Below are 26924 nucleotides of genomic sequence, written 5' to 3' on the forward strand. Positions count from 1 at the left end.
CCGGTTCGGTTGAGTGTGAGAGAGATTCTTTTCTAACAACTCTTTGTTTTGCGCTGTGTCTCCTGGGAAGAAGAGCATTAGGGACTGCTTCACATCCACAGTCTGCCAGGTTTGTCAATGCATAGCGTGACTTTCAAATTAGAGTTAGGTTGACTAAAAAATTTGTCGTGAACGATTGTTCAGACTTTTAAGAGTTAAGATACTCGGTAGAACCTCATTCATTTTTGGCCGCCATTTCCACTGACGAACATTTTTCAGATTTCTCTCGTCAGCTCACTCGATTTTCGCGGCAGTTTTTAAAATGAATTTGACATGTCTGTAGCAACGAAATACCTGCTGGGGTTAAAGACCTTCTGAGTGTTGGGCTCGGTCATAGAGGAGAGAAAGGTGTTATTCTTTTCTTTCACTAGCTTGGAAGAAGAAAAAGGTTGAGTCGATCTGCACTGCGTCCTTTCGAAGATACGGAGTTTTGTTCATTCGGTAAATTATTATTAACGTTCGTGAAAATAAACTTCGAAAATGCGAAATAAGTGATTCCCTTCTGGGCGATAAAAAAAAAATTAATTTCAAGTTGCCAAACAGAAACGTGACAAAAGAAACCTGATTATTATCATTGTGCGGATGTATAAAGCAAATCTCATAATAGACATTTAACTGAGAAACGTGTAATAATAGCTAAGAAGATAAGAGGATTTCATCATTATTTAACTGCCTCTCACTTTTCAACCAGCCTGGAATCATTTTTGTACGGTCTACACGCCCTGTTTAAAGGAGATTTTCGAATCACTGACGCCAAGGATGAATGGGTGTTTGCTGACATGGATCTGTTACGAAAAATTGTTGCACCTGGAGTGCGCATGTCACTAAAACTGCACCAGGTAAGAAGTATTGAGATATTAAAGGCTCAACTAGAATATTGTTGCGCATAAAAAATTGATAGTGCGCTTGGATGGTTAAAATATTTAGTTAATTGAAAGACAAGGCAGACGAATTTAAAAAACTTTAACACAGAACATTTTTTTCTTTTCAAATCGGGAAATGTAAACAAGAAATTCTTTTACTCTGACCGCAACTTTTCGAGATTCTTACTACTCTGGTTACTTTTCCGTAGTTTCCCTTGTAACGATATTTTTAAGGAAATGTGAAGACCAGTACTTTGATAGTGAGGTTACATTCCTCTCTTGCTACAAGCATCGCCCTTATTTTACAATATGCTCTCTGAGGGAAATACGCCACACACTCAAAATCATTTTTACATTTTTAAAACAAAATAACCCGTTATGTTTTTACTCTCGTCTTTCAGGATCACTTTACCTCTCCAGACGAGTAGGACGAACTTTCAGTTTTATACGATGCCATAACAGCTCACGAACAAAACATGGTCATTTCACATGAAGGAGATCCAAAATGGAGACAGGCCGTGCTTGCTAATACTCAGTCCTTGTTGGCGCTCAGGTCAGCTTTTAAATAGAAGCGCGTTCATAGGGCGCTGACTAGTAAAAGATGGACGAACAGACCGGCTAATTAAGTGGAGACTTCAATTTCTTTTTCATTTAATAATGCTATCAGAATAACGTAATGACAGATCGTGTCGGACAGTTTTGATTTTTAAGGAAATTTTCTTCATGATATGAGCGGTCTGGCCGTCCACTTCGTTTGGGAGTTTAAGGTGTCTCTACGGCGACGTGTGGTTACTTATTTTCCTGTAAGCCTTTCGCTAATAGCTCGATACGTTAACCGTTTCTGACGCTTCGACATCTTCACTGCGGCACAGCATGTGACTGTAGTGTTGAATTCAAAATGAAAACTTGACTAAATTTCTGTCGAGGTTTATTTAGATCTTATTTTTTGCTACGTTCTTGTTGCCGCCGTCGCCATCGTTGTCTTAACGTCCTTAACTGAATCGGAACGGTGTCGATCTCGAGAAATCTGTACTTCCTGGAACAAATAATATCTGCGGACAAATTCCCGAGCAAATTTTCGCGGCAAGTGGATGCTGTTGTTCAGTCAGCTTATCGTAATTCCCTCAAGTTATTTTAACTGTAAGGCATCGCCTTCAGAATCATTAGTGATTCGAATTTCAATTAAATAAGTGTATGACGACTGAATTTTATAGGAAATAAGACGTTTTGAAACAGTTGGCTCCATTAGCGGTAATATTTCGTCAATGTTTTGTAAGAGGAGGGCGAAGAATTGGAATGTTAATTAGGCGCCAATCATGGCGGCCACGTTTAGAGTAGCTCTAGTTTCTATCACTATTCTATCCTGTTTAAGCGCTGCATTTCTAAACCATTTATTATCCTTCGAGGCTACTTTTAAATCAAGGTGGGAACCCCTGCACACTGCTGTTCAACTCAAGAAGAAATGCACCTGTATCGTCAAACATGGGTTTCATCGATCAAGAGTTCCAATGCAGAAGCACACTAAACAAGGGTTTGTCTCCTTAGTCATCCCTGGCCACGACCCTCCATTGGACATCACGGTATACGTTGATATTTCGACCAACCCCGGTCCTGCTCAATCTATTATCGCCATTGGTAGCCGGCAGAGAGCCACTCGAGATTTAATTCGGCAGCTTGATTCTCCAATCCGCCAAACAACGACCCTACAGTACTCTCGGCGCGAACTGGTGTCGCTCCGGAAAAATTACAGCCTTCAGGAGAGACGGTCAGTTTTATTTAAGAACATTCGAGCGGATGGAATTTTTAAGTACCGAGGGAAACGGTCCGGAAGACTTACTAAAACAAAATTAAATACAGGCCGAAGCAAATATTCTTCAGAAACGAATGAATTTTCAACCTTGAATAATTATTCACAGTCGAACAATCACACCTTACCGGGGCTTTCAGTAATTCCCGTGAGAACAACCACACGCGCCATCTCCAGTAGTTACATAAGACCAAGAACTGTTAATTGCTATAACTCTTCCATCTTGAATGAATCTTTACGGTTCAATAATCACGCTTTACCGAGACTTTCAACAATTCCCGTGAGAGTAACTACGCGTGTTTCCTCGAGCCGTTACACAGAAGAAAGAGCCGTCAATTTCAATAATCTGGCTATTATCAAGCCTAAGAGAAACATCGACGCAAAGAAAAACACCTTGCAGTTCGTACCGTCAATAGCTGTGTCTAATGTAATGAGTTTGGCACCAAAAATAGACGAACTTCGTATTTTTTTGAACACCCACGAGTTTGATCTTTGTTGTATAACGGAGACATGGCTCAAAGATTCTATTGACGACAGCGTAGTTGACATTAGTGGCTACAACATCATACGCAAAGATAGGACCCACAAGCTACATGGGGGTGTGGCTCTATATGTAAAAGATTCCATCAAATTCTCAATTCTACGGGACTATGAGTTTCCTGACCCCGAGGGCCCTGAGGTTTTGTGGGCCAAAATCACGCCCAACCGATTGCCCCGGGGTTATAGCTGCCTTATCATTGGTACAGTATACCATCCTCCACCGCCTGCCAAAGATGAGCCCCTCCTTGATTACATGATGGATTCTCTCTCTAGGATAGAGAGTGATATCCCTGGCGCAGGTATAATTCTCGCTGGCGACTGGAACAGGGCGAATGTTTCACCAGTTATTAAGCAGTTCCGCCTCACGCAAGTCGTCCATTTTCCAACAAGAGGGGATCGTACACTCGACAAAGTGCTAACTAATCTTACAGAACACTACGAGAAACCTTCTCCATTCCCGCCCTTCGGACTATCCGATCATTGTACTGTTGGTTTGTTTCCAAAAATTAGATCGAAGGCCAATATTCCTGCAAACAAAACGGTTACTACACGGGCTGTTAACGCTGAGTCCAAACAGGCTTTTGGTCGTTATATGACGGGGGTCGACTGGTCATTAATCGACACTATAGATAGCGTCCAAGAACAGTATGCTCACTTCAGTGACCTCATTCACATAGGGTTAGATTCTATCCTTCCCAAAAAGCGAGTTAAGTTCCACCGAAACGACGCACCATGGATTTCACCCAAACTCAAGGCACTTATAGCACACCGTCAAAGAGCATATTACCAAGACAACAAACCATTGTTCCACTACTACCGGAACAAAGTAAACAGGGAACGGAAGCTCTGCAAACGCTCTTATTACAACACTAAAGTCAGCGTTTTGACCGAAAACAATCCTAAAATGTGGTGGTCCGAATGTAGGCGGTTATGTGGAATGAACAAAACATTTACAAGTGTCGCAAATCAGCTCCTAGCAAGTAAACCAGCTACCTCAATCAACCTTAAGATCTTGGCTAATGAAATCAACACAGCTCTGCTAGAACCTCAAGCTTCGTTTGACCCACTTTTAGATAATATCGAAACTGTGAGCACTGAGGGTTTTAAAACTCCCATTATTTCACTGGAAGCTACCTTCAAATGCCTTAGTACGGTCAGCTCCTCCAAAGCCGGGGGTTCAGATAATATCCCAAACTGGGTCTTGCGTGAATTCGCTCCTGAGCTCGCTCAACCTCTTCGTTGTATCATCAATTCCTCGATTAGTCAAGGGACTTTACTGGACTTTTGGAAATGTGCAAACATCACCCCTCTTCCCAAAACAAAGATAGTTGAGGATGCGGCGAAAGATTTGAGACCTATTTCACTGACACCAACGTTGTCCAAAATTGCCGAGCACTACGTCGTCCATGAACATGTGAAACCAGCACTTCTGAAACGCCTGGAACCCGATCAATTTGGGTGTATTCCAGGATCCTCCACTGCGCATGCATTGATAAACCTGACGCACAATTGGGCGCAAGCAACAGACGGAACGGGGAACACCGTGCGGATCTTTGCGTTGGACTATAAAAAAGCCTTCGATCTGATAGATCACAGCCTCTTGCTATCGAAACTCTCGACCTACAACATCAACCCTTACATCATTAATTGGATAATAGCCTTTCTTAAAGATAGGAAACAAAGGGTCAAACTTGCACATGATTGTCTCTCAGAGTGGGGATCGGTCCGAGCAGGAGTACCGCAGGGAACAAAATTGGGACCGTGGCTATTCTTGGTTATGATAAATGATTTGAAAGTACCATCAGCCAGTGATTGTATAAAATATGTAGATGACACGACAGTGTATGAAATCATAAGCAAGGGTGGTCCTAGCAATGCTCAGTCTATGATAAACGAAGTAGCTACCTGGTCAACACTTAACTCGTTTCAACTTCATCCGAAAAAATGTAATGAGCTAAGAGTTTCCTTCGTGCGCTCCCCTCCTTCCTACGATCTCATAGAAATTAATGGCTCTAAGGTTAGCGCCGTTAGTGTCGTGAAATTACTGGGTGTGTATTTTCAAGACAACCTCAAGTGGAACACTCACGTTACTGAGATGATTAAAAAGGCCGCTAAACGCCTTTACTTTTTAACTCAGTTAAAGCGAGCTAAGGTACCATCACCAGAATTAGTGAATTTTTATGTTGCTTGCATTCAATCCGTCTTACTTTATGGATGTCAGGTCTATCATTATAGTCTCCCCGATTATTTGAGCTTAAGTTTAGAGCGGGTCCAAAAGAGAGCCTTGAAAATTATATACGGTTATGATAATCATTATAGAGAAGTGCTTCAGATGGCAGAGCTGAAAACCCTAAGGGATCGGAGGGAAGACCTTTGCTTAAAATTCTTTAACAACATCGTCTCCAATCCCTTGGATTGTTTGTACCACTTACTGCCTTTCGACAACCGAGATCAACTTAGGGAGTTACGACGACGCAGACCATTTAGAGTTTCCTTCAAAACAAATCGGTTCAGAGATACTTTCATTCCAGCAAGCGCAAGACATTTTAATTGACATCTATTACAATTGTATATGGGCCCATATGTAAATTAGTTCCCTTTTAGGTTTGATTTTATTGTATAGTTCTATTATATAATTTGTACACCTTTGTAATTCAGCTTCCAGCTGCTATTAAGGTATTATTAATAAACGTCTATCTATCTATCTATCTAAGACACTCGAGACACTTTTCTTTCCTCAGGCATGTGTTTGATGATGGAACAGACGAGTACAAGATTATCATGCTCAACAAGAGATATTTAAGTTTTAGAGTAATTAAAGTGAGTATTGGAGTAATTCTTCTACTTGAATATAAGTGTAGGGAATGGAAACTCTACCCATCTCTTAATTATTAAATAGTTCATATTTTGGTGCCAAATGCACAAAAATGAAAAGGGAAAGTATTTAGGAAAACGAAGTACAACAATAATGGATTTAGATGTGCCTTTTAGAAACTGGTCGAAGATATAGCTGGTAGTCTTAACTTGTGGCAGTGCTTAACCCTTTACACCCTAACATCACTATGCATATTCTCCATACTGTTCTGTATATATTTCCTAATGTGCTGACACGGAGAATTTGATCAGCAATCACGAGCTTCTTTACTTGATGATCATTTCTTCATTTTCGTGATCCTTATGTGTGACTCGGGGTGATATTGAAAGGAAAATTAGATATTATTCTCTTCTAGAAGTCAAATGGTTCAATGCTATTTTTTCCCCTTGCCTTGTAGGTCAATCGCGAGTGTGTTCGAGGTTTGTGGGCAGGACAACTTCAAGAACTGATCTTCCTCAGGAATCGGAATCCAGAGCGTGGCTCGATTCAGAACGCTAAACAAGCGCTAAGGAACATTATTAATTCAGTGTGTGATCAGCCAATAGGATATCCAATATATGTGTCACCACTAACAACATCATATGCGGACTCAAACCCACAACTAGCTAAAGTTGTTGGAGGTCCTTTGAGTTTCAATGGCATTGCTGGTTGTCTCGGCCGCCTGTGGCATCGTATACGCATGCATTGTGGCGCCACTTGTCAAAGTGGTAGAGACATCACGGGTGCAAATTTGCCGGAAGTTTCTATTGGGCCAACTTTTACAGAACGTTTTACGAGCTTCCGTGAGGGCCCCGTTTACATTCGTACCCGAGGATCGACGCCAAGTTCCTCGTTTAATCGGGGGCAACAGGGGTTCCGAAAAAGTCAAAGATCTACGGCGAGCTCGGGCTCTAAGAGACCTAGTACATTATCCGTGAGCATAGCTCAGAACCAAATGCCTCAGCTCCAGAGTCCCGGGGCTGCATCCGCGGAGGGCCTGACACAACGTGTACGGATTATTGACCGCGGGCAGGTTTATGATAGCATAAACCTGTGGCGGAGAATTGATGTTCAGTGGCCCTCAGAACTTATGAGGGAACACGGAGGAAGATCTTATTGGAAGGACTGGAACCCAGTGAAAGGTGTTGAGGGGATTGTGGTACATCGATGGACACCGTGCCACAGGGGCCCTGCTCGAAGAAGCCATGTTGATCGGCCTATTGTATTGGTTAAGATTGATGACAAGTTTGTACCGATAGCCGAAGCGGGAGTCGTGGACGCTGGAATAGAAGTATAGATCATAACTGAAATTTGTACCAGGTTACTCCATCGGGAAACAGACTTAATCAAGTCTCTCTTTCGCCGGAGTGTCAAACTTCGATATACGCGTTGGTCAAGGCCTGGGCCGATCGTGCAAAATTGCACGATGACTTTGACCTTTTCGGTTTTCTTATTTCAGTGTGCCCTTTTGCTGTGATGAACTGGTGATTACGGGAGTGACAACATTTATCACCACACAAGGCTTTAGTCGTTCAGGTTCACGTCAGGACAAATAACACGGTTTGTCTTGTAATGTAATAACGTTAGGGTGAAATATTAGTAAGTTAGTAACTTTATTTAGCCAGTGTGGCCCATTTAGCTACGTGGTTGCTCAATTGATCACCGTTTTCCGCTCTTAATTAAAATATAAATTAAAAGAGCAAACGGTTTGGCACCTTGCTTGAAGCCACGTTGTTTTCCAGGGATAAGTGCATTGCTGGAGCTTCTGATTATGACGTCGTGATAGCATTAGTGCAAGTATATCGTTTCAGCTTGCGACTTTTCACGCTTCGTGATTCGACTTCCTGTCCTTCCTTGGTCCATTGAATATACGTCATCAGTTTTATTGATCCAGTTGACAACTGTTTCCACCCCCTTAAATGTAAATGCGGAAACGTTGGGGAATCTTGATTGAATCCTCGTTGTTTTTCTTGGATAAGTTGACTGCTGGATTCACATCATAAGAGGTAACCAAATCATTGCCCATGCTTTCTTTATAGTTTGGTGTATCAGGGCCAGCAAGTGAATTTATCTGGGCGTTGCTTTCATTATGAGTCATCGTTCTTCACCGGCTGACTACGCCGGAAGGTTACCAGGTTTTGGCATGTTTATTTCTTTTTAACACTGATCAGAATTTGTATACTATGCTTTTACTCGACTCAAACTTAAGTCAAGAAAATACACTCTTTCCTGTTTTTCATCGTCGTTTGATTTCAAATCAGGCAGTGCGCGCTGTGGTAGCTTCATTTTCAATATGGCGGTGAAAGCGGCAGAAATCGGCAGATTTCGACTGAACATTCCGTAAAAGTTAGGCCATTCCTTTTTCCTATCACCATAGATAAATGTAATTTGATTTATTCTGAATGAGCAAAAGTATTTTTTGTATATAATTGTCGCGTATTCTATGGTTCTCAAGGACAAACGCAATCACTGCTTTTTAGTATGTAATTGGAGACCCGTTTTCGAGAAGGTCAAATTTGATGTACGTCGTAGTTTGGAGCCTTTCAAAGATTGGGATGGCCGCTTTGGTACTTCTTTAACAGCTCTGACCAAACGCTCTCAAACGCTCTCCAACAGTACATGCGTTTCTCGCATTTTGAGTGCTACTGTTTGAGACCGATTATGGCCGAGAAAAGGCCTATTGTTGCGTTACACAGCGTTACTATTGTGTTGTAAATCTACTTTCCTAAGTAAAAGCAAATTAATTAATTGCGAGTGTTGTATGGTAAATCCACTGTTTTGATCATTGAATGAAGGACAGTTGAATTAGAGCAATGAAAGGAGTCACTTGACCAATGAATAATTCTACAATGCACACAGCGACATGCCGGGTGAGCTGGAAAGCAAAAGGCAGTCGATCGTTGTCGATAGGCCTGTGCGACTCCTACCATTTGCTTGCGCTTTTAAATCTTCCGACCTGAAAGCTTAGCTGTTATTAGGATATCTTCTAATGACTTTCGTTTGCGATGTGATAATAAGGGTTAGTTTGTGGGTGTCATTTTCCCATCTGTATGTTCTTGAGGTTTGGCAAAGCTGGATGAGATTGTGTTACAAAAGGTAATATTTTCATGTGTGTGCGATATTTTTTTTGTTTTCAAGTATACTGTCTCTCCCGCAGAAAATAACTCCAGAGATACGTTTCTCAAAACCTTATTCTTGGTATATTTGAAACTCTTTACGTTTTTTATTAAACCTTGAGCGTGACGAGTTTGATCTTAGGAAGCGGCAAGGCTGCAGTTTCGATTCTTTCTAAATCTGTTCAGTTGCCTCCTAAAAACGAATTTGTCACGGAGGAATAACAGGAGTCGCGCTGGCCCGAAAACACCTTTTAACTTTCGAAGGAACGGCAACAGACAGTGAATCCCCGTTACATTCCACGTTTATTCACGCTATCCTGCAGCCACCAGAGATGTTCACTCGACCGCGACAGGATGCAAATGACTCGCTTTTCGTTTTACGACCATGATGCAACGCAACCTGAGTGCGCACACCGCCTTATTTCAAATTAACATGGATATTCGCTTGTACTAATTGTAGCAGTAAATACGACATATCTTGGAGACGAGAGATGTAGATGTCAACCGTTATCTACAAATAAGTTTCATATGAATTCAAGAGCGTCATATTTATTGTAACAGGAAAGTTAGTCTGTCCATTATATTAGCTTGGTTAACCAATTCCTACTGTTCTCTTTACTTCCACAATTTCATTGTTCCCTTGTTACCAGGTGTATCCGCGGCATCGAGCGTTCGGTTTTTGAACAAAATCGAACTCAAATCGTTCGATTCCAAAAAAAAAATTGTTTTCGATTTCGTTCGATGCCAGCCGAACAACATCGAACTCAATCGTTCGATTTCGTTCGATTAAGTTCGATTAAGTTCGATGATTACGTCCTTGCAAGAATCTGGAGTAAATTCGAAACTAAAACACAGGATCGGCGGAAATAAGCGATACGCATGCGTTATACATATTATATCGCAGGGACTATCGCAGGCACGGCTAGACTCAACGTGTGCATGCTCTTTAGAGACATTTGCAGCATTTTCAAGTCATTTTTGCGGATGAGTGTGGACGGGAAAATGCGATGTGAAAACGCGATGTGTGGACAGCGGAATTTTAACCGACGGAAACTAACTTCTGTGTTTAGACAGTCATAGGTGAATGTAACCTCAGCCCCAAAATTGCAACAAGATGCCATAATATTTGGCGAATGGTCATTTTTTGGTCAGGCTTTTTCCGATCGATCATCAGATCCCACAATTTCACAAACTTGGTCATTTGTGAAGTCACACTGAATACTTTGTTTCTTCGTTCGCTATGGCTTTACGCCAGTTTTTCCACTGTTTTGATAGATGAAAGCTTTAATTAGAATAAAATAAAGAACCTTACCAAATATACTGTATTGACGCTATGAAAGATCATTTTTAAAGCAAAGCACCATCCAGCATCTCAATGTCTACAGAGCCTTCCCCTCTGGGAACATGGCTGGAGGTGTCTTGCAAGCTATGAGATTCCATCTAGCTAAGCTTTACTAAATTATTCATTTGGGGGGCTATGATGAATAAACGTCAATACGATTTTAACCATGCCAGTGTTTTCTAATGTAGAATGCCAAGCTTTGGATTTGGTAACGTTCCTGCTGGAAGTGATGTGACACACCTTGTTAGAACTCTAGAAGCAGTACACCAATACCCCGCATCTGTGCAAGCCATAGAAGAGGCCGCAACATCCTGCATGCGGTGGGGAGGAGTCTTGCAACAGCTAATGTCAGATGTCGAGCCGCTTTTTGTACGCAAACCTAATGTTAAAATACGACCCGAAGATTTCAACAAGATTGCTGAAGAATTATGCAAAGGTAATGCTGTGCTAGTTAGCATGAAGTTCCCAGGGAGCACTAATCATGTTTTTGCAATTGAAGCCCGTGAAAATGAAAAAGCACGTATATTACATGCCTGGCAGGACAAACATCAGTTGAGAGTGGAAAGAGAAATGCCAGTTGATGAGATGGTTGGCTATTTGAGACGTCTTCCCGAGTTAGACTGGGTAACTAACAGAGATGAGTTGAAGGACATCCGTGTTCAGCTATGGGGTGAAGACCATGCTGAGGTTCCAGATATTGGAACAGCTGCAAAAAGAAGAATTAGCTATGAAATGCTATTCAAAGGTAAATCTTTCTTTTTTTGAAAATAGAATGGAATATAGTGTACTCTATGTACTCTATGGAAGGAGAATATTTTTCGTAAATGAAATGCCTCTTCTGGAGACCAGTTTTATTATTTGTTTGTAATGTTAAGAAGAATGGATTTCATCCTATCAGCAGTAGCTAGTTTCAATCGAAAAATACGGTTGGTCGCCATTTTTTAAGTGATACAACATTCTATCCATTTGAGTATATATGGAGTTACTGCCACTTCTGAGGGTAATCGACAGTATACTTTTTCGGTAGGCTGTATTGATCACGTTGACAAAACCTGGGAAGAGAGCATTCCAGAATACCTTGTGAAATTCTATCGGTAGACCATCGGTTCCTGGCGATTTTCCAAGTTGTAGTTGATTCATAGCTCTTAAGAGCTAATGTCAACATGCATCAAACAAACAGCGGCAAGTCGCCCGAATTCGTTTTCTCTCCTACTTTCATATTTTGTAGCCCAATGTGTCCTAATAATTGTGGTGTGGTTTTTTTGTGAAAATGTATTTTAGCTTTCGAGAAATGATATTTTTCGTTCGACCGCTCAAATATGCAAATTTTCATCCTGAATATTACCCGAGTTGTGTGACCTCATGTAACGAATTTACTCGACCTCCGGTATTTCTGTCGGCATAATCCTTTGTTTTATCATCTAAATTTAATCCCTTGTCATTATTTAAGCTGGCAAAGAAATATTTATTTTTTGGTGAATATTTTTGTCGGACATACTTTTTCTATGTCGAAAAGTAGCATCAAAACAAAGACAGTTTTAACAATGACCGATATGACAGAATCTACTGAGCTTCTAGCTTTTAAAAGAAAAAAGGATGGTTATAAAGTTACTATAAAAATTTCCTTGTGTATTTGTGTTGTTCTATCGTGAGACGAACTCAAAGTCCGGCAAAATTTACTTGCTAGCGACTATGAAATATACATGGTGTGCCTACTTGTCGCCACCGTTTACTGGCCTAAATCACTACAGTTTGTAAAAAAATCTAACATAACATTCTTACCTTGTTTATTTATGATTTTATCAGACCAATAAGCAGTTTCGGTTATTATATTATGCTTGGGTATTACTTTTTGCCGGGAGCCCAGGTTTTACGTTGTGTTTTCCCCTATCCCATTTATATCACAAGCTGGTCACGCAATAATTGATACCAGCACAAATGAATATTTATCCTGTAATTGACAATATTACAATATGTTACTTTTGTGGTCACTAATCGTTGTTTCAGTAGCAGCGTAGCAGTTCAAAGCGGGTTGTTGCTTCAACGCTATTGAAATTTAAAGTGTTCTGGCAGGAGAGCAGAGCGTGATGCTCTGGGAATAAAAACTCTTAGGGGCCTTTTACATGATATCGGAACGAGTTTTGTTCAAGAACGAGTTCATCCCGGTTGTCACATGATATCAGAGTAAAATTATTCGAAAAGAGTCATTTCTGAATGAGTTTATTCAGGTTTTCATTCCAGATCGAAACACTTATTCGGGACGACCTTTTATACCTGTATAAAGTAAACGCGATACGACACTGATATCCTCTAGGAGCGAGGGAAGCATAGAAAAAGTACGTAAATAATTATTTTCACAAGCTAAATTATCTTGCATGTAAACGCGATATGAAATTCATTTCGTTCCGGAACGAAACCCATTTTGGAATAATGTAAAAGGTACCTTAGGGACGGACCATTAGATTTTTGATGCAAGGGGGGGGGGGGTCGGGGATCTTTTGCCAATTGCACTATGTGTTTTCTTCCATTAAGCCTCTGCTCGATGATTTTTTTCGGGGGTTATTGCCCAACACCCCAACACCCCCCCCCCCCTCCCTTTCCACCCGCATCAAAAGTCTAATGGTCCATTCCTAATATGCTATCGGTTCCTACAACTTTCTATGTGATGAAAGAATTGGAATATATATGTATTACTCGCGTTGTTTTTTTTTTTGTTTTGTTTTTTTTTATATATATTACCGAGCGAATTTCAAGTGATAATTTCAGGAAGTAAGAAGCAACAACAAAAGGATTCCTATAAGAGCGAGGTGCCATTTTCACTCATACCTGGTCGGACACCTTGAAAACAAAGGATGACACGCAAACAGTTTACTGCAAATTTGTCATGAAAATAATTCTGATGCCTCTTTAAAAAGAAAAAAAGGCTTGAACAGTAGACATCGTAGGATCTTTGGCTTTGTTACAAAAGAAAATTTAATGCACTAGAAGTGCACACATCGAGTTCTGAATTCACATGAATAGTCTGTTTAACAAATGCAGACGTACGGTTATTTTAATCCCTACCAAATTATGTCGAGACGAACAAAACAAAAAAAAGTACAGCCGTCCTGCCTCGCAGCAGGACAGATTTTGTTAGCATAAAAATCTGACAGATCAGTGCCTAAAAGTTTTTATAAGTAAATAGCTAGTTCACGTGAATTTTACGAGGTGAGACTGACAGCTCGTAGTTGGCAAATCACATCTTTTGTTTTTAGATGCTGACAGGGTTGGTGGGGCAAGGGGGAGAGGAAGCGATCGGAAATGGGTGAGGATGCTTGTCGTACCTTTCAGGGGTCAAAATCAGTGATCTGGTACCTTTCACGGTGTCTCAAACTTCAGACCCAGTTGGTACCTTTTAGGGTGTTTTCCGCTCAATAAAATACCTGAAATAAGCATTACTAGGACGATTTTAATGATCTGACCTGAGCCTCTGGAGCACATCGATGAAGGAGTTCTTATTTTTGGGATTTTTCCATTTTTTGTGTGTTTAAATGAATACTTTTTAGGGGTAGATATCAGTTGTTGCCACTCCCACACGGATAAGACTCGGGTACCTTTTATAATTTTATAGGGGTCGTTTGCGAAATTCCCGGTGCGCATCCTCGCCCTCTTATGTATAAGTGTTCCCCGGGGGGTGCTGATACGTGCAGCACACTTGACATTTAGCAAGGACAAATTTTGATGTGATTTTCGGTGAAGAGAAAAAAGTTTTGTCAGCGTCTTGTAAGAGCCCTTCATCACTGTGTGCTTAATTACGCGTCCCGCCAGACGGCGGGAAGCCTACAAAGTCCTCAGACATTAGTATAGAAAACTCCGCCTCTGTCTGGATTTTTGGTAGCCTATTGACCAATTCCCAATCGAGGCCTTAGTCTGACGGGACGCGTAATTTTGCACAAGGTGGTAAGTAGCCAGGTTATATGGATTTTCCAGACGTCTTGCGTACTATTTGTGGTACACGCTTACCAATCCCCCAATAGGCATTTGGAATGGACTTAACCCTACCATTACCATGGCCGTACACTTCTTTTGGCACTCTACATCTACTAAAGGAACCACGAATCCACCCAACACCGGTACTGAGATTTGATCTTGAACTATTGAAAATTGTTACAATAAATTTTTGCTTCTTCTGATGCGAATCAACATTGGTACGAAACGTCATAACAATAGTGGAGACTATTGCGTCCAGTCACAAAAATAACTCAGTCTGATTTTCTAAAATAATAACATTAAACAGTTTTTGAACAAGAACGAAGAAACTATTCATATTAGAAGTCGTTCGTAAAGCCTATGATAAATAAAAATGTTTCTATTCTGAACTATTGGAACTCTCAGCTTATTTTGAGATGCAAATCAACATTAATGTTAACGTCTTAACAAAAGTGGAGACTATTACATCGAAATCAATCTTATTTTCTAATTTCAACGATTATTAACTGTTGAGGGATCCGAAACAACACCTTAACAATTACGAAGACGTCTAGAGTCTGGGAATCTGCAGACATTGCAGAGCCACTCGCCCTCCGGGGCAGTCTTAAATCCCTCGCAGTTCATGTGTAACCTTTGCTCGCCGGTACAGTGCCGCATGGTACAGTGCGAGTTGTGGCACAACTCACACTGTACCATGTCGTCCCAACACTCAGGAATTGAACAATGACGAAATAAATTAGCGTCACAAGTTTGTCTCTTATTCAATCTAGCGGTGTTCGACTATCGCAGAAAAGGTTCAAAAACGACCTCTCTCCAGACATTAAACTAAATTCTTGCCCATTTTCCCTTGGTCAAAAGAAACATCCGACGGGATGCCAGTTCGTATGCATTAACGGTACGCGTGTTTTGAATTAAAAAAACATACTTTAGTACGCACTGGAACGTAAAGTATCATCCATTTTTACTAGAACGTTAAGGATGATGTGTTCACTCAGTTTTGTTGGGGGGTCCAAATCCGCTAGCGGATTTGGACCGGGGGGGTCCATATCCGCTGGCGGATATGGACCCCCCCGGTGGTCCAACTACGTTTACAACTACGCAAGGGAACGACCTGAGATATGGAACGTCGGTCTTCTTGTTAACTATACCCAAAAGTCCCAACAGTGAACGATTTAAATGAAAAGCAAATCTCCTTATTAGCATCTAAGATGAAACGCTTATGCAACAGATCAATTAGCTAAATCAGTATGTAGCTTGTTAATCGAATTGACTTCTGTAAACATTATTTGACTTCCGCCGGCAAAGAATCATACATGGATCTGGACATTTTAGTTTTCTGAATACAGTAATTCTTGGAAGGTTTTATAGATATGAAAAGAAGGGAAAAAAACATCTCTTGGTAATTCGAAGATTGACTCATCTTTGAATTTATGTGTCACACTTGTCATGTAACTAATATAATGGTGTGGAGAAGAGTTATAAACTGCAAATTAAATTTGGCTAAAATGTGGTAGAGCATAACTTGATCATCGAAACAGCTAATAAAATCATAAATAAACAAGGTAATAGTGTCATGTTAGATTTCTTTACAAACTGTAGTGATTTTGGCCAGTAAACGGTGGCGACAAGTAGGCACACATGTATATTTCATAGTCGCTAGCAAGTAAATTTTGCCAAGTAAATTTTTATCGTCTCACGATGGAACAACACAAATACACAAGGAAATTTTTATAGTAACTTTATAACCATCCTTTTGTCTTTTAAAGGCTAGAAGCTCAGTAGAATCTGTCATATCGGTCATTGTTAAAACTGTCTTTGTTTTGATGCTACTTTTCGACATAGAAAAAGTATGTCGGACAAAAATATTCACCAAAAATAATTAAGTTTAGATAATAAAACAAAGGATTATGCCGACAGAAATACCGGAGGTCGAGTAAATTCGTTACACGAGGTCAACCAACTCGGGTAATATTCAGGGTGAAAATTTGCATATTTGAGCGGTCGAACGAAATATATCATTTCTCGAAAGCTAAAACATATTTTCACAAAAAAAACCACACCACAATTATTAGGACACCTTGGGCTACAAAGTATGAAAGTAGGAGAGAAAACGAATTTTTGGCGACTTGCCACAATATTTCAAATTTGTTCGATGGATGCTGACATCCTCTCTTAAGCAGTCATCTTCACCTATAAGACCCTCACTGATATAGTTTTCATTCTCAGTTATCTTATTGTCTTTCGTATAAAAAATAAAGGTTCAGTTGTGGACTCGAATTTTCTGTGGTAAAACATTTCTTGTAGAAGTTCTTGCATTCAAAAGAATCTCACGATGGCTTGTAAGTTCTTTCGCGTTATCATTATTATTTTTTTTTTTTGGCAAAAAAACTGTATTTTGTATGCAGTGTCTTTTCTCTTTATTTAGACAATAGTTTCTGTTGTTCTCACTGTGCTTGTTACAGCATGTTTCTAATTTAATCATGGCTCCCTATCTTGTGTATGCAATTAAAATGTTCAATGCCATCCCTTTTGGATTCTTATTGGACATTTTTACGATGGCGTCATTTGACTACGGCCACCAGGATTCATTTCGTTTTTGCTATCTTATTCAAATTTTGTATTCCCTGTGGGAGTAAATAACAATAGCTTCAGTGAGTATGAGAAAAGCAAAACATGAAGGATTCTGGTAGTTGCAGTCAAATAACGACATCGTGAAAATGCCCTATTGTTTTCTTAGTTGATCTTTAACAATAGACTGGCATTTATCGGAAGGGACTTGTTTGTATGAGGCAAGAATATTAATTCCAACTCTGGTTCTTTTCTTTTTTAATCAAAGGTACACCTAAGCGATCGTTGACTTCCCCTGTAAACAAAGAAAGTCTGACCAGTCTCTGCTTTGAGCACAGCACAGCACTATTCTTTGTGTTACTGCACAGCACTATTTTTTGTGTCACTGCACAGCACTATTTTTTGTCTCACTTCACAGCACTATTCTTGGTCTAATTGCACAGTACTATTCTTTGTCTCACTATGTAGCACTATCCTTTGTCTCACTACACAGCACTATCCTTTGTCTCACTGCACAGCACTATCCTTTGTCTCAATGCACAGCACTTTTTTTCTTTCACTGTACAGTACTTTTCTGCGCAGCACTATTCCTTGTCTCGCCGCAAAGCACTCTTTGTTTCAATGCAACTATTCTTTGTCTCAATGTACAGCACTCTTCTCTGTCTCACTGTCTCTTCTATTCTCACTAAGGAGCACTATTCTTTGGACAGCATCATTTTTTGTGTCACTGCACAGCACTATTCTTTGTCTCACTGCACAGCACTATTTTTGGTCTCACTGCACAGCACTACTCTTTGTCTCACAGCACAGCACTATTCTTTGTCTCACTATGTAGCACTATTCTTTGTTTCACTGCACAGCACTATTCTTTGTCCCAATGCACAGCTCTTTTTTTTTTTTGTCTCACTGTACAGCACTTTCTTTGTCTCACAGGGCGATATCTGTCCACCAACTTGGTGAATGGCTTCTTCAATCAGTGGATCTATCCTTCCAGCCTGAGGACACTTTATCACCTCTACTTCATACCGAATTTTGGACAGGATACAGAACGATATCTTGTGTGTGAAGTATTAGGCATTCCCTTTCGTTGTCCTTTTCAGAGATTCTTTTGCAAGTGGAAAATTGCACCAATGTCAGAGGAGAATTTAATTGGGCAGTCCAGCGTCAACAATATCCCCCAACCCCTTCTACAAAACGAAAATCACAGATTTAATTTCCAAAGCACTTGAGCACAATCAGTATCGAAACACATTCGTTTCCTGCTCTAGAAGTCGACTTTGTCTCTTCAGGTTTAAAAATAAATGTGGTAAGATCACAAATTAGTCCTTTGTAGCCTGACCTTTTATTTTCAGCTTCTGAGCATTTACAGATTAAGTGTTAGGGTGCAGATTAATGGGGAAAGCTCGTCTACTGCAAGCACGACGACATTAAGGTGTTCTTGTCTTGAGTAGGGTTTGTTTCTTTTGTACCGACTGGGCGATCAGTAACAGCTCTTGTTATTAACCTAGAACGCGCAGAGCCACATGCAAGGCTGTGTTTGCCTAAAAGTAGTTTCTATTCAAAGCGTGACGACTTTTCAGAACGCTTCGGTGGATTACTGTTATCTCACTGTTTGTATTCCAAGGTTTAGGAAAACCCCAAATTTACTGACTTGTTGAACCTAAGCGAAAATCGAAACCAACTCCAAAATGTCTTAATACCAATCACTGCCTTTGCTGGACTTCGTGCGTTGCCCTTTAACAGTTGACTTGTGGCGCACATGATTGGTTCTAATAATCCAAACTATCAAAGCGTGATCTTGTTTCTGAAACAGATCACAAAAGGTTAAAAGCTTATTGGTGCAGCGCGTAAAGAAAGGAAGTAATTAAACAAACTAATTAAAGTTTCTCTTGTTCACTGCAAAAGTGATATCAGGTACTCAAACAGTTCTTGCATCGCTGGCGAATAGGTCAGGACAGCTCTAGATACCAGCAGGAAAACATATTCTCTTGATACCAGTATAATTACTTAAAAGGACTCAGGTGTTGCATTACACGCGCTAAGTGACAGAGATAAACCAGGCTGTTGTTCTAGATAAGGCGCAAACCCGATAACAACAATTGAAAACTGGAGGAAAGACTGTTTACGATTTCAGAGTCACAGTAATGAGGTTGGCCAATTGATTGGGACCAGCGCAGAGCCGACAGAAGGACAGGTTTTAGCACGTGCGAAATTTCTTGTGTGATCTTTCCAAACCTTGCGCAAACATGGGCTTATGTTTGTAGAGATATTTCGGACAGTCGCGTTGCTTACAGACAGCCTGGTTATAGCACATGTGAGATAGTTTCCAACTTTATACAGATCACATTTCTAGAACCTTAACTGAGTTAATGTATTAAACCTTATACTTATACTAAAGATAAAAACACTCGAACCTGTAAAAAACGCCAAAATATCAAAATATGTGAAATTGCGTGCTTATATATTATTCCCTCCTTTTGAAAGAGGTACCTCGAGGTGCCGGAAGAGAAGGAACAGTAATTGACATGGGAAAAACCACGATTGTCAAAGCCGAAATGGATACAAAGAAATAACTATGAAGTTGAAGCAAATAGAAAGTGAATACTCAATAAAAACTCCAAAATTGGATGGTATAAAAAGTAGTATATAAATCTCACAAAATTGTTACTGAGGGGAAGCATAACCCTCAAAAACGAATCAAATATGATGAAATAGACGTGCTAGATAGTTGAAAAACATTTTTTGGGTGTGTACTTCTAACGTTCAACTGGTGTAGATACACCATTACAGAAGTACACTCTAATAACGACACACTTTGTGAAATAAAACGAAGATATAATATACATTTATAGGAAACAACTTGGAGGATGTAGGCAAATTTTGCGCTTGGACGCTGAAAGGGGTGCCATTCAAAAGGGCGAATGAAAAAAAGGAAACGAACGCCCCAGTAAAAGGGAAAGTGGAACGAAAAGTGACCTGTTGAATTTGTTCAAGTAGTTGAGTAAATTAGAGGCGAGGACGTCAAACCCTGCCGCGGTCGACATGAAGTGAACCAAAGGAACAAACGAATACCTTTTGTGCTGCTGAACATATTCGTGGTGTACAGTAAGAAAGTTACAGTTTTCGTAATGGCTATTGTGTATATACTTGAATTGTCCATTTTCACATGTAATTAGAGTCGAAAAGTCAAAGAAGTACGATTCTTGTGGCAAACCTACACTTATCGAGGTAACAACGAATACATCTATTCTGGAGAGAGGTATTCATAGAAGGCTGTTCCAATGGCTGACAAACCACTGCTTTTCTTGTTCTTGAGCTCATCTGTCAACTGCATCATTTTCTTGAACTCTGGGTACATTGCGGGAAGAAGATCCATGAGGCTTCCCAGACAAAATTTGTGCCAGTCTTCTTCCTTGACCCTTTTAGGCTTTTCTCCGAGCTTTCTGTTGTAGGCTTTCCCGATTTCATTAGCAGATTTTTTGGGCCGCGTATTCCTCTTCACATCACGCCACCCGAAAAATTCGTAGCTGTTCATAACAGCATCTTCATTCTCATTCCAAATCCTTCTATCAATTGCCCTACCACCAAATAAACCGCCAATGCCACCAGCCATGCCACCGACGACTGCACCCGCTAATGCACCAATTGGGCCAAAGCAAACACCCCCAGCCACTCCTAAGACAGCAGCAGCTCCAAAGCCCCCAGCAGCTTCTCCAGCACCTTGAGCAAGACGTTTGCGCAGTTGCACCTTCGTAATTCCTTTCATTTTCCATTCAACCACATCCCAAATAGCAAAGACACCAAATAAAGCAACCCCGGCAACGGCATTCGCGCGAACTACAGAGACTCCAATCCTTGCAGCTGTTGGAGCAGCAACATCCGCAACAGCTGCTCTAGCAGCACAGCCTAAACCACGAGCAAGCCCACTTTTTAGGACCGCTAAGCCTACCTCAACATAAACAACCCGTGTACCTTTTATAAGCCCAACAAGAAGGACTCCGCCAGCTCCAAACACAAAGCCAAGACCGGCACCCACGCCAGCATTCATTCGCATTCTAATACCTCCAGGACCTTGAGCTTGCTGGCCTTCAATTTGCGAAGGCCTATTGGATGCTGAACGCCATTCTGATACACCACTGGTTGAGGATCTGGCAGACTGCCACTTGGACAACTCAAAGCAGAGACTGGTCAGACTTTCTTTGTTTACAGGGGAAGTCAACGATCGCTTAGGTGTACCTTTGATTAAAAAAGAAAAGAACCAGAGTTGGAATTAATATTCTTGCCTCATACAAACAAGTCCCTTCCGATAAATGCCAGTCTATTGTTAAAGATCAACTAAGAAAACAATAGGGCATTTTCACGATGTCGTTATTTGACTGCAACTACCAGAATCCTTCATGTTTTGCTTTTCTCATACTCACTGAAGCTATTGTTATTTACTCCCACAGGGAATACAAAATTTGAATAAGATAGCAAAAACGAAATGAATCCTGGTGGCCGTAGTCAAATGACGCCATCGTAAAAATGTCCAATAAGGATCCAAAAGGGATGGCATTGAACATTTTAATTGCATACACAAGATAGGGAGCCATGATTAAATTAGAAACATGCTGTAACAAGCACAGTGAGATCAACAGAAACTATTGTCTAAATAAAGAGAAAAGACACTGCATACAAAATACAGTTTTTTTGCCAAAAAAAAAAATAATAATGATAACGCGAAAGAACTTACAAGCCATCGTGAGATTCTTTTGAATGCAAGAACTTCTACAAGAAATGTTTTACCACAGAAAATTCGAGTCCACAACTGAACCTTTATTTTTTATACGAAAGACAATAAGATAACTGAGAATGAAAACTATATCAGTGAGGGTCTTATAGGTGAAGATGACTGCTTAAGAGAGGATGTCAGCATCCATCGAACAAATTTGAAATATTGTGGCAAGTCGCCAAAAATTCGTTTTCTCTCCTACTTTCATACTTTGTAGCCCAAGGTGTCCTAATAATTGTGGTGTGGTTTTTTTTGTGAAAATATGTTTTAGCTTTCGAGAAATGATATATTTCGTTCGACCGCTCAAATATGCAAATTTTCACCCTGAATATTACCCGAGTTGTGTGACCTCGTGTAACGAATTTACTCGACCTCCGGTATTTCTGTCGGCATAATCCTTTGTTTTATTATCTAAACTTAATTATTTTTGGTGAATATTTTTGTCCGACATACTTTTTCTATGTCGAAAAGTAGCATCAAAACAAAGACAGTTTTAACAATGACCGATATGACAGATTCTACTGAGCTTCTAGCCTTTAAAAGACAAAAGGATGGTTATAAAGTTACTATAAAAATTTCCTTGTGTATTTGTGTTGTTCCATCGTGAGACGATAAAAATTTACTTGGCAAAATTTACTTGCTAGCGACTATGAAATATACATGTGTGCCTACTTGTCGCCACCGTTTACTGGCCAAAATCACTACAGTTTGTAAAGAAATCTAACATGACACTGTTACCTTGTTTATTTATGATTTTATTAGCTGTTTCGATGATCAAGTTATGCTCTACCACATTTTAGCCAGATTTAATTTGCAGTTTGTAACTCTTCTCCACACCATTATATTAGTTACATGACAAGCGTGACACATAAATTCAAAGATGAGTCAATCTCCGAATTACCAAGAGATGTTTTTTTCCCTTCTTTTCATATCTATAAAACCTTCCAAGAATTACTGTATTCAGAAAACTAAAATGTCCAGATCCATGTATGATTCTTTGCCGGCGGAAGTCAAATAATGTTTACAGAAGTCAATTCGATTAACAAGCTACATACTGATTTAGCTAATTGATCTGTTGCATAAGCTTTTCATCTTAGATGCTAATAAGGAGATTTGCTTTTCATTTAAATCGTTCACTGTTGGGACTTTTGGGTATAGTTAACAAGAAGACCGACGTTCCATATCTCAGGTCGTTCCCTTGCGTAGTTGTAAACGTAGTTGGACCACCGGGGGGGTCCATATCCGCCAGCGGATATGGACCCCCCCGGTCCAAATCCGCAACAAATCCGCAATCCAAATCCCCAACAAAACTGAGTGAACACATCATCCTTAACGTTCTAGTAAAAATGGATGATACTTTACGTTCCAGTGTGTACTAAAGTATGTTTTTTTAATTCAAAACACGCGTACCGTTAATGCATACGAACTGGCATCCCGTCGGATGTTTCTTTTGACCAAGGGAAAATGGGCAAGAATTTAGTTTAATGTCTGGAGAGAGGTCGTTTTTGAACCTTTTCTGCGATAGTCGAACACCGCTAGATTGAATAAGAGACAAACTTGTGACGCTAATTTATTTCGTCATTGTTCAATTCCTGAGTGTTGGGACGACATGGTATAGTGTGAGTTGTGCCACAACTCGCACTGTACCATGCGGCACTGTACCGGCGAGCAAAGGTTACACATGAACTGCGAGGGATTTAAGACTGCCCCGGAGGGCGAGTGGCTCTGCAATGTCTGCAGATTCCCAGACTCTAGACGTCTTCGTAATTGTTAAGGTGTTGTTTCGGATCCCTCAACAGTTAATAATCGTTGAAATTAGAAAATAAGATTGATTTCGATGTAATAGTCTCCACTTTTGTTAAGACGTTAACATTAATGTTGATTTGCATCTCAAAATAAGCTGAGAGTTCCAATAGTTCAGAATAGAAACATTTTTATTTATCATAGGCTTTACGAACGACTTCTAATATGAATAGTTTCTTCGTTCTTGTTCAAAAACTGTTTAATGTTATTATTTTAGAAAATCAGACTGAGTTATTTTTGTGACTGGACGCAATAGTCTCCACTATTGTTATGACGTTTCGTACCAATGTTGATTCGCATCAGAAGAAGCAAAAATTTATTGTAACAATTTTCAATAGTTCAAGATCAAATCTCAGTACCGGTGTTGGGTGGATTCGTGGTTCCTTTAGTAGATGTAGAGTGCCAAAAGAAGTGTACGGCCATGGTAATGGTAGGGTTAAGTCCATTCCAAATGCCTATTGGGGGATTGGTAAGCGTGTACCACAAATAGTACGCAAGACGTCTGGAAAATCCATATAACCTGGCTACTTACCACCTTGTGCAAAATTACGCGTCCCGTCAGACTAAGGCCTCGATTGGGAATTGGTCAATAGGCTACCAAAAATCCAGACAGAGGCGGAGTTTTCTATACTAATGTCTGAGGACTTTGTAGGCTTCCCGCCGTCTGGCGGGACGCGTAATTAAGCACACAGTGATGAAGGGCTCTTACAAGACGCTGACAAAACTTTTTTCTCTTCACCGAAAATCACATCAAAATTTGTCCTTGCTAAATGTCAAGTGTGCTGCACGTATCAGCACCCCCCGGGGAACACTTATACATAAGAGGGCGAGGATGCGCACCGGGAATTTCGCAAACGACCCCTATAAAATTATAAAAGGTACCCGAGTCTTATCCGTGTGGGAGTGGCAACAACTGATATCTACCCCTAAAAAGTATTCATTTAAACACACAAAAAATGGAAAAATCCCAAAAATAAGAACTCCTTCATCGATGTGCTCCAGAGGCTCAGGTCAGATCATTAAAATCGTCCTAGTAATGCTTATTTCAGGTATTTTATTGAGCGGAAAACACCCTAAAAGGTACCAACTGGGTCTGAAGTTTGAGACACCGTGAAAGGTACCAGATCACTGATTTTGACCCCTGAAAGGTACGACAAGCATCCTCACCCATTTCCGATCGCTTCCTCTCCCCCTTGCCCCACCAACCCTGTCAGCATCTAAAAACAAAAGATGTGATTTGCCAACTACGAGCTGTCAGTCTCACCTCGTAAAATTCACGTGAACTAGCTATTTACTTATAAAAACTTTTAGGCACTGATCTGTCAGATTTTTATGCTAACAAAATCTGTCCTGCTGCGAGGCAGGACGGCTGTACTTTTTTTTGTTTTGTTCGTCTCGACATAATTTGGTAGGGATTAAAATAACCGTACGTCTGCATTTGTTAAACAGACTATTCATGTGAATTCAGAACTCGATGTGTGCACTTCTAGTGCATTAAATTTTCTTTTGTAACAAAGCCAAAGATCCTACGATGTCTACTGTTCAAGCCTTTTTTTCTTTTTAAAGAGGCATCAGAATTATTTTCATGACAAATTTGCAGTAAACTGTTTGCGTGTCATCCTTTGTTTTCAAGGTGTCCGACCAGGTATGAGTGAAAATGGCACCTCGCTCTTATAGGAATCCTTTTGTTGTTGCTTCTTACTTCCTGAAATTATCACTTGAAATTCGCTCGGTAATATATATAAAAAAAAACAAAACAAAAAAAAAAACAACGCGAGTAATACATATATATTCCAATTCTTTCATCACATAGAAAGTTGTAGGAACCGATAGCATATTAGGAATGGACCATTAGACTTTTGATGCGGGTGGAAAGGGAGGGGGGGGGTGTTGGGGTGTTGGGCAATAACCCCCGAAAAAAATCATCGAGCAGAGGCTTAATGGAAGAAAACACATAGTGCAATTGGCAAAAGATCCCCGACCCCCCCCCCCCTTGCATCAAAAATCTAATGGTCCGTCCCTAAGGTACCTTTTACATTATTCCAAAATGGGTTTCGTTCCGGAACGAAATGAATTTCATATCGCGTTTACATGCAAGATAATTTAGCTTGTGAAAATAATTATTTACGTACTTTTTCTATGCTTCCCTCGCTCCTAGAGGATATCAGTGTCGTATCGCGTTTACTTTATACAGGTATAAAAGGTCGTCCCGAATAAGTGTTTCGATCTGGAATGAAAACCTGAATAAACTCATTCAGAAATGACTCTTTTCGAATAATTTTACTCTGATATCATGTGACAACCGGGATGAACTCGTTCTTGAACAAAACTCGTTCCGATATCATGTAAAAGGCCCCTAAGAGTTTTTATTCCCAGAGCATCACGCTCTGCTCTCCTGCCAGAACACTTTAAATTTCAATAGCGTTGAAGCAACAACCCGCTTTGAACTGCTACGCTGCTACTGAAACAACGATTAGTGACCACAAAAGTAACATATTGTAATATTGTCAATTACAGGATAAATATTCATTTGTGCTGGTATCAATTATTGCGTGACCAGCTTGTGATATAAATGGGATAGGGGAAAACACAACGTAAAACCTGGGCTCCCGGCAAAAAGTAATACCCAAGCATAATATAATAACCGGAACTGCTTATTGGTCTGATAAAATCATAAATAAACAAGGTAAGAATGTTATGTTAGATTTTTTTACAAACTGTAGTGATTTAGGCCAGTAAACGGTGGCGACAAGTAGGCACACCATGTATATTTCATAGTCGCTAGCAAGTAAATTTTGCCGGACTTTGAGTTCGTCTCACGATAGAACAACACAAATACACAAGGAAATTTTTATAGTAACTTTATAACCATCCTTTTTTCTTTTAAAAGCTAGAAGCTCAGTAGATTCTGTCATATCGGTCATTGTTAAAACTGTCTTTGTTTTGATGCTACTTTTCGACATAGAAAAAGTATGTCCGACAAAAATATTCACCAAAAAATAAATATTTCTTTGCCAGCTTAAATAATGACAAGGGATTAAATTTAGATGATAAAACAAAGGATTATGCCGACAGAAATACCGGAGGTCGAGTAAATTCGTTACATGAGGTCACACAACTCGGGTAATATTCAGGATGAAAATTTGCATATTTGAGCGGTCGAACGAAAAATATCATTTCTCGAAAGCTAAAATACATTTTCACAAAAAAACCACACCACAATTATTAGGACACATTGGGCTACAAAATATG

At 40.0% G+C, this 26924-nt stretch overlaps 3 protein-coding genes and 1 long non-coding RNA gene across 6 annotated transcripts in view; 2 read left to right on the forward strand and 2 right to left on the reverse strand.

The window, feature by feature from the left end:
• LOC149042743 (pecanex-like protein 1) lies at positions 1 to 8506 on the forward strand. Its single transcript, XM_089213477.1, has 5 exons — positions 1 to 109; positions 731 to 878; positions 1304 to 1455; positions 5991 to 6069; positions 6522 to 8506. The coding sequence occupies exons 3-5, from the start codon at positions 1379 to 1381 to the stop codon at positions 7398 to 7400; spliced, it is 1035 nt and encodes a 344-aa protein (XP_089069603.1). The 5' UTR covers positions 1 to 109; positions 731 to 878; positions 1304 to 1378; the 3' UTR covers positions 7401 to 8506.
• Positions 1 to 26924, reverse strand: part of LOC149042742 (uncharacterized) — a 39188-nt gene that overhangs the window by 9637 nt on the left and 2627 nt on the right. The gene's annotated exons all lie outside the window — the stretch shown is intronic.
• On the forward strand, positions 7976 to 20687 carry LOC149042744 (uncharacterized). 3 transcript variants are annotated; one of them, XM_089213478.1, is made up of 3 exons: positions 7976 to 8109; positions 10750 to 11306; positions 18032 to 20687. In XM_089213478.1, exons 2-3 carry the CDS (start codon positions 10751 to 10753, stop codon positions 18325 to 18327), a joined length of 852 nt encoding a protein of 283 aa, XP_089069604.1. In that variant the 5' UTR covers positions 7976 to 8109; position 10750; the 3' UTR covers positions 18328 to 20687. The 3 variants fall into 3 exon arrangements, with proteins under 3 accessions (XP_089069604.1, XP_089069605.1, XP_089069606.1); XM_089213479.1 differs by having other exon boundaries at positions 17367 to 18168; XM_089213480.1 differs by lacking the exon at positions 7976 to 8109 and having other exon boundaries at positions 10872 to 10997; positions 11102 to 11306.
• Positions 18425 to 26924, reverse strand: part of LOC149042745 (uncharacterized) — a 9695-nt gene continuing 1195 nt past the window's right edge. The window contains exon 2 of the mRNA XM_089213476.1: positions 18425 to 21334. Within this exon, the coding sequence (XP_089069602.1) occupies positions 20343 to 21334 (992 nt within the window). The 3' untranslated portion in view covers positions 18425 to 20342. The remainder of the gene's footprint in view (positions 21335 to 26924) is intronic.

This window comes from Pocillopora damicornis, chromosome 7, assembly GCF_964200805.1.
Source record: "Pocillopora damicornis chromosome 7, jaPocDami1.2, whole genome shotgun sequence".
NCBI classification, from domain to species: domain Eukaryota; kingdom Metazoa; phylum Cnidaria; class Anthozoa; order Scleractinia; family Pocilloporidae; genus Pocillopora; species Pocillopora damicornis.